The sequence below is a fragment of the Mercenaria mercenaria genome, chromosome 6 (assembly GCF_021730395.1).
Source record: "Mercenaria mercenaria strain notata chromosome 6, MADL_Memer_1, whole genome shotgun sequence".
Lineage (NCBI taxonomy): Eukaryota > Metazoa > Mollusca > Bivalvia > Venerida > Veneridae > Mercenaria > Mercenaria mercenaria.
Window position 1 is genome coordinate 69,981,133 of NC_069366.1, and position 17,408 is coordinate 69,998,540.

General features: G+C 36.1%; 2 protein-coding genes and 1 long non-coding RNA gene across 3 annotated transcripts; all 3 read left to right on the plus strand.

The window, feature by feature from the left end:
• The first annotated feature begins 9,678 nt into the window (after nt 1-9,678).
• Nucleotides 9,679-10,172, plus strand: LOC123565399 (uncharacterized). Its single transcript, XR_008371544.1, has 2 exons — nt 9,679-9,896; nt 10,133-10,172. It is a non-coding gene; the product is annotated as an uncharacterized LOC123565399 (long non-coding RNA).
• A 185-nt stretch (nt 10,173-10,357) lies between these two features.
• Nucleotides 10,358-12,480, plus strand: LOC128546100 (uncharacterized). Its single transcript, XM_053546879.1, has 2 exons — nt 10,358-10,378; nt 10,720-12,480. The coding sequence occupies exons 1-2, from the start codon at nt 10,358-10,360 to the stop codon at nt 12,478-12,480; spliced, it is 1,782 nt and encodes a 593-aa protein (XP_053402854.1).
• A 927-nt stretch (nt 12,481-13,407) lies between these two features.
• On the plus strand, nt 13,408-15,300 carry LOC128558076 (uncharacterized). The gene has a single exon (XM_053546880.1). It carries the CDS (start codon nt 13,408-13,410, stop codon nt 15,298-15,300), a length of 1,893 nt encoding a protein of 630 aa, XP_053402855.1.
• The last annotated feature ends 2,108 nt before the right edge of the window (nt 15,301-17,408 follow it).

A 17,408-nucleotide genomic window follows, 5' to 3' on the forward strand; every position in this document is an offset into this window, starting at 1 on the left:
ACGGCAGATAAATAGAAGTGTCTTGTTGCTCTTCGCTTTTATTCAACTCTTATTTTCAAAGTATTACCATACACTTAGACAAAAAAGCTGGTATAATATATTATCATATGCATGAAGTTTTGCTGGACTTTTATTTAAGAAAAAACAAGAATGAACTTTTTATGACATTATTAAAATTATTACACTTTCAACATTTTTATTACAATCATTACATTGCATGTGCCACCTGCTAAGACAAGACCCACCGCTAACCTATGGCATGTTACTGTTTTTCGGCGAACGCCGTCTAAGAACGAATTCGTTACCTATGCCACGTGACTTCAGTTTGCAAATCAAACTACTTGATAACGCATTATAGATAATTTATCAAAATGGAAGATTTATGCAACACGCTGTCTGATTGGACGAGAGTGTCAATTTTTTTTCACTCTGTTGATTGTGCTACGCTGAGTGAAATGTAGACAAAGCGTTTATCCTAAACGACGCTGTTCACAGTTTTAAAGCTAACTTTGGCTCAGTATATTTAGCAAGAATATTGATATATCTCAAAATGATAAGTAAGTTTAATAAATATGATAAAAACCTGTTCAAATACCAACATATATCAAATTAAAGAAAGAGCTGAATACGGTCTGCGTATCACACGAATAAGGGTGTGATAAGAGTCTTTTATGTAGAGAAGTGCTTTTTAAAAGATTTTCCTTGTTACAATTGTCGTCTGTATGTGAAAAGGTTTCTTGCTTTTGTGACTTATTCAGACAGCATATTAAAATGAGTACTTGTTTGCTTTGATATATTTGTTATAAATTATTTAACTGATTTATTATATATGAATATTTTTCTTTAGTATGGTATGCAAATATTCAACTCAGTTGAAATCTGTTTTATTATGTATATGCTATATAATGACTGAATCTCCTTACACTGAAATGAAGATACTCTGTATACAGTTTATCTATGTGATATGACTACGGTCAAACTTTGCTTATGAAACAGAAATTTTAAAATAATTACAAATTGTATGTTTTGCTTGACCTTCACTTTTTTTATAGGTGTGACGTCATTGTCCAAAGATTCATGAATAGCGAATATGCATTTGTTAAAGCGGGATCAGTTGGCCTATTTTAGAAATAAATAAAAATAATAAATAAAAAAATCCTTTAATTGATTTTTTCTCATGTATTCTAATCAAACTTGATTTGTAGCATCTTTATTAGGCCAGTAGCCAACTTTGTTCAGCTGGGACATTTGACCCCTTTTAGGGGCTGCTAGAGCTAAAACTAGAAATGCCTTTATACAGCGTCTCATGAACAGCTTGTTGGATCTTTGTCATACTTGGTCTGGAGCATCATTATAAGGTCCTCTTCCAAACTTATTTATATAGGAACTTGGGCCCTATTAGGGACCACTATAGCTAAAAGTAGATATGCCTTTCTTCGCATTAACCACTAAAATGTAATGGATTTTTATCAAACTCGATGTGTAACAATATCGTAAGGTCTCCTGCTATTTTGTTACAAATGAGGATAGGGACCAATTTAGCTAAAAATATAAACACGTTTAATGACCTCTTCTCATGAACCGCTTCATGAATCTTCATCAAACTACTGCTGTAATTATTCGTCTAAGGATAAACGAAACAAAATTGCAACCCTACGAAACCTTTGCGAAAAATTAAAAGAGAACCATTTAAATTGTTAAAGTGCGGTGTTTAGTTTTGCAATTTGAAAAATGTTAGATGAAAGATGAATGTTAGATGAAAAATTCATAAACTTCTTTCTTTATTACAATTCGCCGACCATCATTTTTAAAGATATTTCTTGAATGGTTTACAAACCGGGTTGTATCTGATCAGGAACGGCTTACGACGTAACTTTATATTGGAAACGGGACTGTAATAAGCTTTCGCTGCTAGAAATAATGATGAATTAATGATATCAGTTTTGTACTTTAAGAAAGGATTAATTTTCCGGCATGAATGGAATGCAGGAAATTAGCCCGAAACTATTTATTTTGCACCGATTGTAAAGTGGTTTCTAACAAATAAATATCTGCCACCGGATCTTTAGCATGTACACCTGCCTATTGTAAATAGCTTGAATAAATCGAATGAATAGACCCATACAAGGACGCTGTTCCTTGCAATGTTGGAATTTGTTGTACTTTACGAAATTCTATTTTGCACGTTGTCTACATTTCAGACTAAAGGTGGTTCATCTGATTTTGTTTGTTTTAAACTTCCATGTTTGATCATTTACACTCATTTATGTTTACTGAGTGTTAAATGCAAATGAGATTTGCACTAGAGGTATTTTCAAAATTTGATTTTTGTGGGCAGCGAAGCGTGACCACAGATTTACCATACCACAAATTTACGGTCAAAACGCTTATCCGAAACCGAAGAACAAGTAGTTCCATGTCCTCCATAAATTTTACGTAATTCAGGTCTGTTTAACTTTCAGAAAACTTCTGAGATTCAACTTTATCAAAAAATGCATTGCTTAAGTACATATTTGTCGTAATCTATACTTTATAACAAAAACAACGCGTATGAAAATGAGTATACTTGCTTTGATCACATGATCAAAACAATTCTTCATCACGTGACCAAAATAAACTATAAATAACCTGTAAAAATCGTATATGTACTTCAGCACCATCTATCGGTATTAAAACCAAGTTTCCTCTTTTGTAAACGTTTTAAATTACTCAGTTCCTGCCAGAAAAGTTTATCGAAATTTTATTATTATAACAACACCAAAGAGCTTATTTTGGTCACATGATCAGAAAACATCTAACTAGCAAGGCGTGCGTTCTATTTCGGATAAAATTGCACCCATGTATCCGTCGAACTTTGTAGTATAGAAATGGGTTTATGGAAACAAATATTGCATGAAATCAACAAAAGAGGTGTTATCTTATTTATTTCTCATAGAAAAAGATACGATGCTTTCATAATATTTACGTAAATAATTTTTATTTGCACGACTTAGGAAAATAATTGCAGCCGTAACGGAGGGGGCGAAAAATTCGTACCTGTTTCCCGAAAATACGAACGTATGCACTTCAATTTGATTTAATATTACATTCCAGCTGGTGTTTGTGATTGACATATCATTAAAGGGTATAATTAATTCGAAAGAAACATTATTTTTAAAAGTTCGCCTTTTAATCGCCGGTAGATTTGCGGTGTTTTCCTCCCCAAATATTCACGTACTGGCGTACGATTTTCTCTCGGAAAATTATACAATAGCGGGATTCGGAAGACTGCAATGAAATCATTTGAGACAATTCAAACTAAGTTAGAAAAATGTCAATTTTCAATATTTGCATTTTTAACAATAAAATTTGTAACAATATCCTTCGGAAGCATAGAATGCAACCAAGAAGAATAATAGCAGACTCTGTTTGATTGAGTCTGTTCATGAGAGGTAATGAAATGTGCAACACCTTTTACGCCCCCTAGCACCGGCTTAAGCGGAACTCTACATATGTTGAATGGATTCCATGATCCCAAAGGACCAGAAAATATAACAACACTAAAGCATGCTTGTTGTCATGATAATGAGTCATATTATATTATTCTACAGCTGATAAATGACTGAATGCAACCTGAAGATCATGTGTGCTGATATTGGAGACAATAGTAGTTGTTTTGGTTATCTTAAAATTGAATGAAACATTTAATTTCATTGTAAATATTCTTTTATGGTTGCTTTTAGTTTAAGAACTATTCTGAAGTGTCTTTTATATATGTAATTTATGTATAATATATTCGTAGCCTGCTTTTACCAAGATGAGATTTCATTTGAAAAAAAAAAAAAAAAAATCGCCTGTCAATGTCACAGGGGCCTGAACATGGAAACCCGTTTCTGATCAGTAACTTAAGAACCACTTGACCCAGAATGTTGAAACTTCATAAGATGATTGGACATGTAGAGTAGATGACCCCTATTGATTTTTGAATCACTTGATCAAAAGTTATATTCACAGGAACCCGAAATTTGAAAACAGTTTCCAACAAGACTTAAGAATCATTTGACCCAGAACCTTCAATCACGATGATGGGAATTACAAAGTCGATGACCTTAATGTTTCTGGGGTCACTTGACTTAAGGGAAAGGTCACAGAGGCATGAAGATGGAAACACTTTTTTGACTGTTGATTTTGGGCTCACTCGATCAAAGATCAAGGTCACAGGGGCCTGAACACTGAAAACGGTTTACTTGAGAACCGCTTTACCCAGAATTTTGTAACTTCATAGGATGATTGGACATGCCAAGTAGATGATCTCTATTGCAGCCAATCATTAGTGTCTCTTTGTCTTTCGCTCCTATCCTCTATTGACTTCTTGCCCATTACGACTACGCATTGGGGGACTAGGGATACAGGAGGGGTATGTTGTAAATATTAATGTTTGATGATGGATGTTGGTCGGTCTTGGCCCTAGGATCAAGAGATCGGGAGATTTGTCATGACCAGCAGATGATCCCTATTGATTTTGAGTTCAGTAGGTCAAAGGTCAATATCACATTTACAATAGAACATTTTTGCCAGAAAACTAGAATATGCTTTGGTCTAAGATTACATTTGATACGGAGGTCATTTAAGACTGGTGAATGACCCATACGTTAAATGTCCAGTGAGCATTGACCAAATAATCTGTTCCTTGTCAGTTACTTCATGCAAGTGTTCTACAAGTTGTTGTTATAATTAGAATCTCCAAACATCAAATAATTATCAATTAGTCCATGACCTTTGCTCACATTTACTGTTATTCCCTTTGTTCCAGTAAAAGCAGTGTGTTTCATTGATTTGTTAAAAAATGCTTATAATTCAAAAAATATTTTGAGCAAAATTAACCAAACCTCACAAAATTTCCAATAAGCACATGAGCTTTGCTCATATATTATTTTATTCCCTTTGACAGAGTTTTACCTCTTGATTTGGTAAAAGAAAGGTTGAAAATGCTTATTAATCAAAAGTTGTTTAACTAGAATCACTAAACTTAAAGACACTGATTCTGGTATGCCTGGTATGTGGCCTATGGAGATGATAAGGTCTGCGTATTGGCGATAAGGGCCAATACACAAGTCAGGACCATTGGTAGACTTGCTTCTGTTTATCATAATAAGCTACTGTATAGCTACTGTGCAGTAAATAAATTGCAGGTGATATTTCTCACCTTTATAGCAAATCTGTTCTCACCTTTATAACGAGTTTAGAAAGCTTGATTGAATTAGGGCTAAATAAACAAAGTGATAAGATACAACAGTGTTTTATCATATTTTTAATAAGGTAAGTTTTTTTAACAATTACATCTCATTATTGCTGTTTTTTATTATCAAAAATATAAAAAAATGTATTCAGCACATAGCTTTTAGAAGTAATAAATTATTGTGTATTTTGAACAATGATATATCTTTATTGCTGGATTTTATTATACATAAAAGAAAGTTAACATTATTTAGACAACACAAGAGGAATTAAGCATTTTTAATATATAACATCCTTCTGTCTATATACCTTCTTTATCTATTAAAAATGAAACTGAACGCTTCTTTAATTTCTAATAAAATCCAGCAATTATCTTCTTTTTTTTTCGTTTTTATTTTGTTACTTTTGATAAAAAGATCATAATCATTGAATAAACAAACTTGTAATTTCTCTTATTAAGTTTTGAATAATTATTTTATAGTGAGAAATGATTTGCTACAAGAGTTATAATTTAATTGGCCAGGTCATTACTCAACATGACTGAGCAATCAAAATTAGTATCTTATCAATTAAAATAATTTTGTGTACATGCTGAAAAAGACTAAAAAAACAACAGCATTTCAATTAATAAAATGCAAAACACAGGAAATAACCAATTTACCTGTAGGCAATAAAATTTATGATTCTCTGACAATAATTAGGCTACATGTCAAGTCTACAGGGGTTTTATGGACCCTTATCAGACTGGACCAGACAGGATCTTGTATATTGGGGATTAAAAAGTCTGGTATTTGGGGGGGGGGGGGGGGGGGTGGGGTCACTTATATAGGAGATTTTCTTTGCATTTAAGATAATTGTTTATGCCCATTACCAGAAGCTGTCAACCACTGCCCACATCAGTTCTCTCAGTGCTTTGATTTATACTGGCAGTCGATTCAATATACAGAGTTTTTAGCAAACAATAAATCTGTTATGAATTACTGGCCCAAGGAATGATATGAATATGAGAACTTGTCAAGATTTTGCATTGACCATTACATGTGTATGTTTAGCCGAAACTCATTAGAAATGCAGGTTTGTAAAATTATTAAATTACTACATTTCTGTTGCAAAGCTTTCGCTGTTTTAACACTGGTCCTTTGCTTCAGATTGCTGAAATATCCAAAAATCTATCACATAGAAATCAAAACCTAGAAATTAAAGTGAAATGAAAAGAAATACAGATGTAACGCTTTTTAACTGACCCTTTTCCTTAAAACGTTATTGTCATTTACGAAAAATAAAAAAAATGATACAAAATATTGCTGAAAAAACGATATGGTGGTTTTTATACGTCTATTCATTGACAACTCCCATAGGCCTACATCGCTTTCAGCCATTTGAAAGCAGCATTGCTTTCTTCTTTTAGTGTACAGACTGTAGTGGTATAAAATATCTACTTGAGCAATTCTAAAACGCAACTGGAATCTATTTGTTTATATAATGCCTTCTGGACTGTCTTCTGGAGAATTAAGTCGTATTTGTTTTTCGTGTCTTCTGCAAAGTCTCGGCTCCTTATGCTATTTTATTTCTACTTTACATGAGTATTGTGTCTTTTACTTCGGTTACGTGATTAAGGATTTAGCTGATGACGATAACATTTACTTCCCCTGTCTTATTTGGATTTTCGCTCGGTGGCATATATGTGACTATGTTGTCTTGTACTGTTTGTTAAATTGTTGTGTCTCTTGTGCATATATTTTTCGGTTGAGCGTCTTTTGTTCAAGAAGTGTTCAGTCATATAAACGACGGTGTTTACTTGTAACAGTGAGCATGATGCCGTCTCACTGGAATATCATGCCGTAGACAGGTAACGTTATACCCCATCTAGTCAGATTCTAATGACACCGGGCTAAAACTATTCTCTTCATGCAGAACGCGGAAGCTACTAGTACAACTCTTTTACATCATTGGTATGACGCGGCCTGGGAGTGAGCACATGACCTCCTCTACTCGACGCGAGGTACCTAGGCAGTACACACTGATCGCAAAGGCAGAATCAGTCGTGTCCAGCATGATAAGTGTTAAACTAAAATAAAATAGTTCAGCTAAAATGTTAGTTTTATTGGTAGAATATTTTCCTTACAACCCTACATGGATATTTCAGCTACTGTGAAATTAGTTTAAGAATATTTTATTGCAAATGTAACACAAGATACATTCATACACATACAGACAGACATAACAGCATAAGCAATAGGATATTGACGGAAGTATTGAAATTCTTATCGAGTCAACCTCTTGAAAGATAATATTTACAATACTATGGATGGCTGTTATACTAATGTTTAACACATTCTTAGTTATTCATGAAAAGGAAAAAGCAAAATGAAAAACCAAAAAAAAAAGAAAAGGAAAAAACAACAAAATGCTCAAAAATGGAAGGTAAAAATGAAACAAACGTATTAGTACATTGTTTTTTTAGTATTTAGAATATTTTAGCAAAATCAGGTAACCATAACGGTTACAGTATGAAATAGTGCATAGAAAAACTATATTCACTAGAATGAAAAGGGAAGGAAGAAAGTATGTAGAGGAATAAAGGATAAATTGTTGGACAGCTGTGAAGATTTGTCTGTTGTCAGTATCAGACAGAGAAGTATCACCATAAAGTAAGGTGTTAACAGTGATAGACTGTGTGAAATTACCAACAGAAGTAAACATTACATGCCGAGGAAGGTAATACAGTGTACATTCAAGCAAAAATGTGAGCTGGTCTCGGGTTGTCCGCAATGACAAAGCGGAGAGTTAACAATATTTCGTAAGAACAGATGATCAGATGACCACTGCATTTCATACGAAGTCTAGCATGAAGAATTTGTCCTTTTTTACTTCCACAGTAATAATAAGAGGGAGTTTGACGTTGGTCGGCCTTAAGACACTAAGCGACGGTGCATTTTACTGTGAAATTAAATACTAACTTTGGGTGAATCTGCTTTCCGTGCCCCATATCAATTGTCTGTTTTGTAACAAATTTAGAAGACAAAGTATAATAAAACACAATGAGCAACAAACAAATCAACCCAACTCGAGACATTTAAGAACTATAATTGAGACAAACATCAATCTGGTTGCTTTATCAACCAATCATCAAGAAATCTATTGTCAATTTCATATTAATTTTCTTATCATCTGTTAATTTTTTACCTTTCCACCTTAGTTTCCAGCTAGTTCATAAATTTACGTATATAGTACACAAGAAAAATCCTAATAAATGCGTAAATTTACCCACTAAATGAATATCTTTTAATTGTCTCTATTATATTTTTACAGTTTTTGAACTGACTGGATGAAAAAAAGAGAGCGTAAAAATGGGGGTTTAAAGCGAAATTTCAAATCACTTGCCCCTCATCGATGTGGGTTCGAGCCTCACTCGGGGCGTTGAATTCTTCATGTGAGGAAGCCATCCAGCTGGCTTACGGAAGGTCGGTGGTTCTACCCAGGTGCCCGCTCGTGTTGAAATAATGCACGGAGGGGCACCTGGGGTCTTCCTCCACCATTAAAGCTGGAAAGTCGCCATATGACCTATCATGTGTCGGTGCGACGTTAAATCCAACAAAATAAATAAATAAATAAATAAATAAATAAATAAAGCGAAATTTGGGACTCTGTATACAGATCCCCTTTAAAAAAAACATAACGTTTATATAAAAGACGTATGGCTGAAATGACCCTGAAATAATTTACAAAACGATATGCAGTATATATGTGATATTGTGAATAATGTAGATTTTAAACGATGTACTGAGTACAAAATCAAATATTTATAAATTATCATGAAAAACAAAAACGTTCAGAAAACGACATTACCTTAAGACAATCGATACCCATTACAAAAACTGAACTACTGAGTCATTGATTCCTATCTCATTTCATTCCTCTAGCTTAACTGTAAATTAACAATCTATTTATCAATTTTCTTGAATATCTAGCATATAAAGACAGCAAACTGTCATCAAGAAACCAGATGTAGGCGCTATTAATGATAACCTTAAGCGATTTCAGCTCACCATGTTCGACTTTCTGTGTATGATAAAATATATATCGCGAACGGAGATAAATTTAGCATTAGAATATTGTCATAAAGTTAGCTGTAAAATGTCAATGTCCTTAAAATTTCTTAAAATATACTTCATGGTAAATTTACATTTCCAGTTTGGGACATATTTATCGGTTTCTGACATTAACAGAAAGCACCTGAAAACAATTATGTTTTCCCAATGTCAATATTGAAATAAGTCGTTCTCAAAAGTATCAAAATAAAAAGCTCAAACATCATGTATGTTAGTAATAGTTTATCTGGACTACAAACACTTGGGAATGGAGGACGTGGCCGGTAAGCATTTCGACTTCTGACCATGGACTTTATACTAACTTTTTACGTCGATTGTGAAGCAAGCTCTACAACTTATAATAACTGTTAGAAACATAAATGTAGTTTCTAATATTTATTGTATCTGACGCTATTTATTTGACGTCTGTTTGGCGTCTTCAGCCACGTGATAATTTGCGGCGTTCATTGACGTCAACGTCATACTTGTTTATACTTCCGCCCAGACTTTGAAACGTTAACTGAACTGAACGTTAACTGTGGACATTAATTATTCTGATGAGACTTGATGAGTAAGAGACCAAATTCGGTAACTAAATACTGTTAATTTATTCAAAGCGTAATTATTGAACTCGAAGTTATGATATTGAATTTGTTAAATAACATAAAATGAATATATAGACTTTAAATTTTATTTTCTGAATGATTGGATAGTGCAAGCTTTGTTGATGTGAAGTATGTTCAAAAGTACATCTGTTGTTTATATGAGTATATGTATAATTGGTGAGCGTTGTATGAATGTTGTTTGTATGTTTTTATTTGCAGAGAATCGCTATATCTAGAGAAATAAAAGAGTAAAGGCGCATCTCTCGTTTAGTCACTGAGTTGATCCAAGTCCCAGAACAATTCTCGAATAGTCGAATAATCGAATGCTCGAATCCAGCGGTTGATGTAGATCCACTGAAGAAACAGTGACGATACCATTGGATACAAGATGACAGACTCTGAAAATAAAACCTTTCAAGGACTTAAGCGGTCAAGGTCAGCACAATGTGCGCAACTGACGAAACTGTATAAGGAGTTGGAGCAATACATGATTTCTATGATAATGATGATCTTGTTGAAAACTTGTATGTGAAACTGTGCGATAAATTCAACGCTTTCAAGAACATACATTTAGAGTGCCTAGACTTATGTGACGAACCCGCCGATTGTGAAAATCTAGAACAATCCTATGAGTGTTATCATAATAATTTCACAGAGTTTCAGGAGAGATATGAACAATGGAAGTCATCGAACCAGTATAATGAAAATGACGAAATTTGTAGCAATGCGTCATCAACGTGTAAAACGAAACTTGCGAGTTCCAAAGCTAAACGTTTGATTGCTGAGCAAAAGTTAAATTCTCTTAGAAAAAACACGAGCTTGAACTGGCGCGCAAAGAAATAGAAATTAAACAGCAAGAACTTGAATATCAGTGTGAATTAGAGCAAGCGCGTATTGAAGAATCGGTCTGGCACGAGGCATTGGAGGAAGAAACTGGTGAGCACGTGCAAGATTCGTCATATGTGAAGCAGACGACAGTAAATGATTTCACTTCCGGTCATGAACAGTCTGATAAGAACATAAGAAGTGCACACGACGACTGTGTAATTATAAATACACCTAACAACACTCATTTGGTAACGGAGCAACGTAAGAATGGATCAATGAATCAGAATGCACATCCATCTGAGAATGTAGTCACGAGCGTTTTGAGAAATACAGACACTAATGTTTTGAGAAATACAGACACTAGCATAGAATCAGCTTTTCAGTTGCTGGCAAATACGTTACAAGAAGGATTCAACTTACCAAAGCCGGAGCTCCTGAGATTCAGCGGTTCAACATTGGAATACTGCAAATTTGTGAATAACTTTGAAACAAACATTGACTGTAAAGTTCGTGACGACAGGTTACGACTTAGTTACTTGATACAATACTGTGACGGAGAGGCAAAGAGTGCAATAGAAGACTGTGTACTACTGAGTCCAAGTGAAGGTTATAAACGAGCAAGAGACATTTTGTACTCACGGTACGGTAGGCCACATAACATTGCTAGAACTTATGTAGATAAAATTGTTAATGGTCATTCCTTAAAGGCATCTGACACTAATGGTCTTTCAGATTTAGCACTTGAGATGAGAAAATGTGAAATTACTTTGTCTCAGTTAGGATTTAAGTCAGATATAGATAACACAGACAACTTACGTCGCATTGTTAGACGTTTGCCTATGCACGTCCGCGGTAAACGGGTAGATATTGCACACTCAATTACTGAGTCTGGTAGGGAACCGGGCTTTTCAGATCTAGTGAAATTTGTAGAAGAAAAGGCTCGAATCGCCACTTCCCTATATGGCCTTGACCTTGCAAATGAGAAGAGTCATGGTAAGATTGTTGAAGATCGAACCTTTAAGTCAAAGCCAAGTCCTGCACCTCGTAGAAATAATGCTGTCAGTTTTGCTACGAATAGTGCAGTAAACAATTCTATGTATAAGCCGTCACGTAAGTGCTATTGTTGTTCAGGTAGTTGTAAAGATTTAGCTTCATGTACGAAATTTACAGCCATGAATTTAAATGACAGGGAACAGTTTGTAAAAAAGAACAGACTTTGTTTCAATTGTTTAAAGGGCAAACATTTTTCTAACGTTTGTAGAAAACCTACTGGGTGCAATGTAACAGAATGTAAATCTAGACACCACTTTCTTTTACATAGTTGGGTAGATAGTAAATCTGATCACACAAATCAACAATCCGTCGTAAATTGCGCAACTAAAAGCGGATCTTGTGTGAAGAACTGTTTAGGTATAATACCTGTACTTGTTAGAGGTAAAAGTGGGACATACTGCAAGACTTATGCTTTGCTTGACGAGGGAGCTGACCAGACATTATGTGATGAACGATTGTTGAAAATGCTGAACCTAACCTCTAAACCTGTGACGTTCAAGATGTCTACAGCAAGCTCTTCCGGTATTATCGTCGAAGGACAGGAAGTTGAGCTGCACGTGCAACCGGCGTCAGGTGGTAACGACGTTACGTTGAGAAAAGTTTGGTCAGTAAAATCTCTTCCAGTATCAACTAGATCTGCTGCGAGAAACACGACATCAGAGATCTACCATATTTATATAAGATAGAAATCCCTGAAATTGACTCTAGCTCTGTGATGCTTCTTATTGGAACAGATGCACCACAGGCACATATACCCTTAGAAGTGCGTTCAGGCCGCCATGATCAACCCTACGCCATTAAAACTCAACTAGGCTGGGCAGTGCGTGGACCTGTTACAGACACTACAACACAGAAATCAGCTAATGTAAATTTTCAGCAGTCAGCTGATGTATTGTTACAACAACAACTTGAGAAAATGTGGACTACGGACTTTGATGACAAAGTGAAAGTAGAAAGAAATTCAATGTCTCTAGAAGACAAGAAAGCTTTAAACACTATGAACTCTTCGTTGAGATATGAAAATGGACATTACAAACTGAAATTACCATGGCGTGACGAGAAAGCAGTAATGCCTAACAACTTGACTCTTGCGCATGCGCGACGCGAACATTTGAAGAGGAAGTTAGCACGAGATCAAGAGCTGCATAAAATGTACACAGCATCAGTAACTGACTATATCCAGAAAGGACATGCACAGGAAGTAACACACATTGAATCTGATAGTAACCGCGTGTGGTACTTACCCATCATCCTGTGACGAATCCTAATAAGCCCGGAAAAGTGAGAGTTGTATTTGACTGTGCCGCCAAATACAAAGGAATTTCCCTAAATAGTCAACTTCTACAAGGACCCGACTTTATGAACAGCTTGGTTGGCGTTTTAATCAGATTTCGTCAAGAGCCCGTTGCTATAGCAGCCGACATCGAGGCTATGTTTCATCAGGTCCGTGTCGAAGATTTAGATTGTGATGCCCTACGGTTTCTATGGTGGCCTGAAGGGGACATGACTCAACAACCTAGATGCTATAAGATGCTGGTTCACCTATTTGGCGCGACCTCATCCCAAGTTGCACAGCATATGCATTAATACGAACAGCGACGGATAACGCACATATGTATAAACCAGAGGTAATCAACACCGTTAAAAGGAACTTTTACGTTGACGACTGCTTAAAATCAGTTTCTTCTGATGAGAAAGCAATCGAGTTAGCCGCAGACTTACAGTCATTGTTAAGGAGAGGAGGATTTCGTCTGACGAAATGGCTCAGCAATAAGAGAGATGTCGTTGAATCTATCCCAGAGTCAGAACGAGCGCCATCTATAATGAATCTTAGCAAGAGCGACAGTTTGCCAGTAGATCGTGCCCTCGGTGTTCAGTGGAATGTAGAGAAAGATGAACTCAAATTTAAAGTGAAAGTAAGTGAAAAGCCAATAACAAGACGTGGCATCCTTTCCATCGTCAGTTCCATATTCGATCCCCTTGGACTGGTAGCACCAGTAACTCTACGTGCAAAAGCTATAGTACAAAACCTATGTAGACAGAAGCTTTCATGGGACGATCCTATCCCTGAAAAAGATACGTACGAGTGGAAACAATGGTTAGATACTCTTCCATATTTAGAATCTGTCTCTGTGAGAAGATGTTTTAAACCACAGGACTTTGGAACCTTAAAGAATGTCCAGCTACATGTATTCTGCGACAGTTCTCAACTTGGTTACGGCGCATGCGTGTACTTGAGATTAAAAGATGAAAAGAACCTGATTTCATGCTCTCTGGTTGCTGGAAAATCACGACTAGCGCCAATAAAACAGACATCTATTCCAAGACTTGAACTTTCAGGAGCAGTTGTCGCTTCCCGGCTTTATACGCTAGTAGCAGACGAACTAGAAATAGACATTGACAGTGTGACATTCTGGACAGATTCTATGATTATCCTTGGATATATTAAAAACGAAACCCGGAGATTCAAAACCTTTGTTGGAAATAGGGTAAGTGAAATTCATGATGTGACGTCACGAGACCAATGGAGACACGTAGATACGGCTTCCAATCCAGCAGACGTCGCTTCTAGAGGAATGCATGCCAGTGATTTTAAGACAATGAAATTTTGGATGCATGGACCTGAATTCCTTCAGAAAGATGAAAGCCATTGGCCAAGCCACCTAACTAAACCTGAATTAGACGACGACGACACTGAGCTGAAAAAAGAGGTTGTCGTCAACACAACTAGTGCAGTTGAAACCATTCAAAGTATAATAGATAGATACTCCAGTTGGACGAAGCTGAGAAGGGCCGTTGCTTGGTTACTAAGATATAAGGCATACTGCAGACGTAAACACTTAAACCACACCTTGGGACTGAGTGAAGGTGACTTAAGCACCAATGAACTCAACATGGCGGAACATACCATATTAGCGTTGGTTCAACGTACGTCGTTTACCGATGAGAGAATATGTCTACAAAATGGGAATTCTGTAAGAAAAGACAGTTGTTTAGCATCTTTGAACCCGATTATACACCATGACCTGATCAGAGTACAAGGACGCTTACAATGCGAATATCCAAGTAAATATCCAGTCGTACTACCTAGCAAACACCATGTAACAAAACTAATAATAAAACATATCCACGAACATAATGGTCACGTTGGAAAAGAGCATGTACTTTCTATGTCACGTGAGAAATATTGGATTCTACACGGACCTAGCGCAGTGAAGAGTATTTTGAGAGGTTGCATCCCATGCAGACGACAACATACACCGTTAATGACCCAACAGATGGCGCCCTTGCTTGACGAGCAGACGACACCGGATATGCCACCATTTTCCCATATTGGAATCGATTATTTCGGACCATTTATTGTGAAGACAGCTCGTGCACGAGAAAAGCGTTATGGTTGTATTTTCACGTGCCTAACGTCGCGTGCGGTACATTTTGAAATTGCTCACAGTCTATCTACTGATTCCTTCATATCTGCCTTTCAACGCTTTCAAAGTCGAAGGTGAAACTGAACTACGAAAATCATTGCAGCTATGGAACCAGTCCAAACTCAGTGGATTTTTTGCTCAGAACGACATTGAATGGCATTTCAACCCTCCGAACGCAAGCCATATGGGAGGAGCATGGGAACGTTTAATTCGTTCTACTAGAGTTATATTGAAATCTCTCGTCCGAGAACAACTACTTAACGACGAGCAGCTGCTTACATTAATGGCTGAAACAGAGAAAATACTAAATGACAGACCTTTGACACCCGTTAGCAGTGATCCCAGAGACCCACCAGCATTAACGCCGAGTATGCTACTGCTAATGAAATCAAACCAGTGCTTACCTGTTGGTATCTTTAAGAAGCAAGATATATACGCAAAACGGTGGTGGAGACAAGTGCAGTATCTCGCAGATGTATTTTGGAAACGATGGTTGAGAGAATACTTACCACTACTTCAGAAACGTCAGAAATGGCAACGTAAAACTGTAAACCTGAAGAAAGATGATGTAGTTCTTGTTGCCGTTGACAACGTTCCCAGAGGACAGTGGCCACTAGCCCGAGTGGTTGACGTGAATCTTGGTAGAGATGGCCTAGTTAGAAGCTGTGTGATCAGAACTAAATCAGGTCAATTGATTAGGCCAGTTACTAAACTGTGTCTTCTTGAGGCTTCAATGTAAATTTGATCCTAACTTTTTTCGAAGCTAAATAATAATTATAACAAACAAGTAAGAGCCAAGTTTTGTTGTACAAATTGTTATAAATGCGCTACTTAGGAATTGTCTTTATGAAGCGTAGATAATTGTTTTTGGTTAGATTTCGCGCACCTTACATAGATTAACTAATTACGTGAAATATGTCATCAACTTAAGAATTATTGATTATTGATAAAGCATGGAAGTGTAATTTTTTGAAAAGTTTATTTGTTATGAAATGTATGTAATTTCATAGTGGGGACTGTTAGAAACATAAATGTAGTTTCTAATATTTATTGTATCTGACGCTATTTATTTGACGTCTGTTTGGCGTCTTCAGCCACGTGATAATTTGCGGCGTTCATTGACGTCAACGTCATACTTGTTTATACTTCCGCCCAGACTTTGAAACGTTAACTGAACTGAACGTTAACTGTGGACATTAATTATTCTGATGAGACTTGATGAGTAAGAGACCAAATTCGGTAACTAAATACTGTTAATTTATTCAAAGCGTAATTATTGAACTCGAAGTTATGATATTGAATTTGTTAAATAACATAAAATGAATATATAGACTTTAAATTTTATTTTCTGAATGATTGGACAGTGCAAGCTTTGTTGATGTGAAGTATGTTCAAAAGTACATCTGTTGTTTATATGAGTATATGTATAATTGGTGAGCGTTGTATGAATGTTGTTTGTATGTTTTTATTTGCAGAGAATCGCTATATCTAGAGAAATAAAAGAGTAAAGGCGCATCTCTCGTTTAGTCACTGAGTTGATCCAAGTCCCAGAACAATAACCACTCTCGACCTCATTTCTGATGGAATCCATCGCCACGAGGGTATAAGAGAAAAGAAGCCAGTTTCCATTTTAATATTCAAAGTAAGGGAGCTAATGGTACCATTTTTAAGTGTTTGGTACGATGCGGCCATGGACCGAACCCACGACCTCCCGATTTCAAAGCGGAAGCTATCGGGGCGGTTACATGTCCTTAGGCCGAACCTGCAATGTTTTCATTTTATCGAGCTGGCGTCTTTCAGCATTTTCTGTTTTACTACACAAAGAGAACAACAATCTTACATCGATCGTTAAGCAAAGCTCTTGCTCACAGCAGATATAAAAACGACACAAGCAGTTTCCGTAATAAATTAGCCACTAGTATATCATTTATCTAAACAGAACATTCCATCTAACTGCAACATTTCAATGCCTTGAAATATTGGATTATAAGGCCCTCAATCCATGGATAGCGCTGAATTGGTCAACGTTTGTCTGCAATGTTTTCTCCCACGTTTATTGAGGGTTGGGAAACACCTGCAATACTCAGACAGACCTGCTGTATAACCTATAATATAATTGCAACATGTTCAATGTTATTCTGCGTTAGAACTCGTCCATACAAAACGATGTCATAACTTGATGTCAA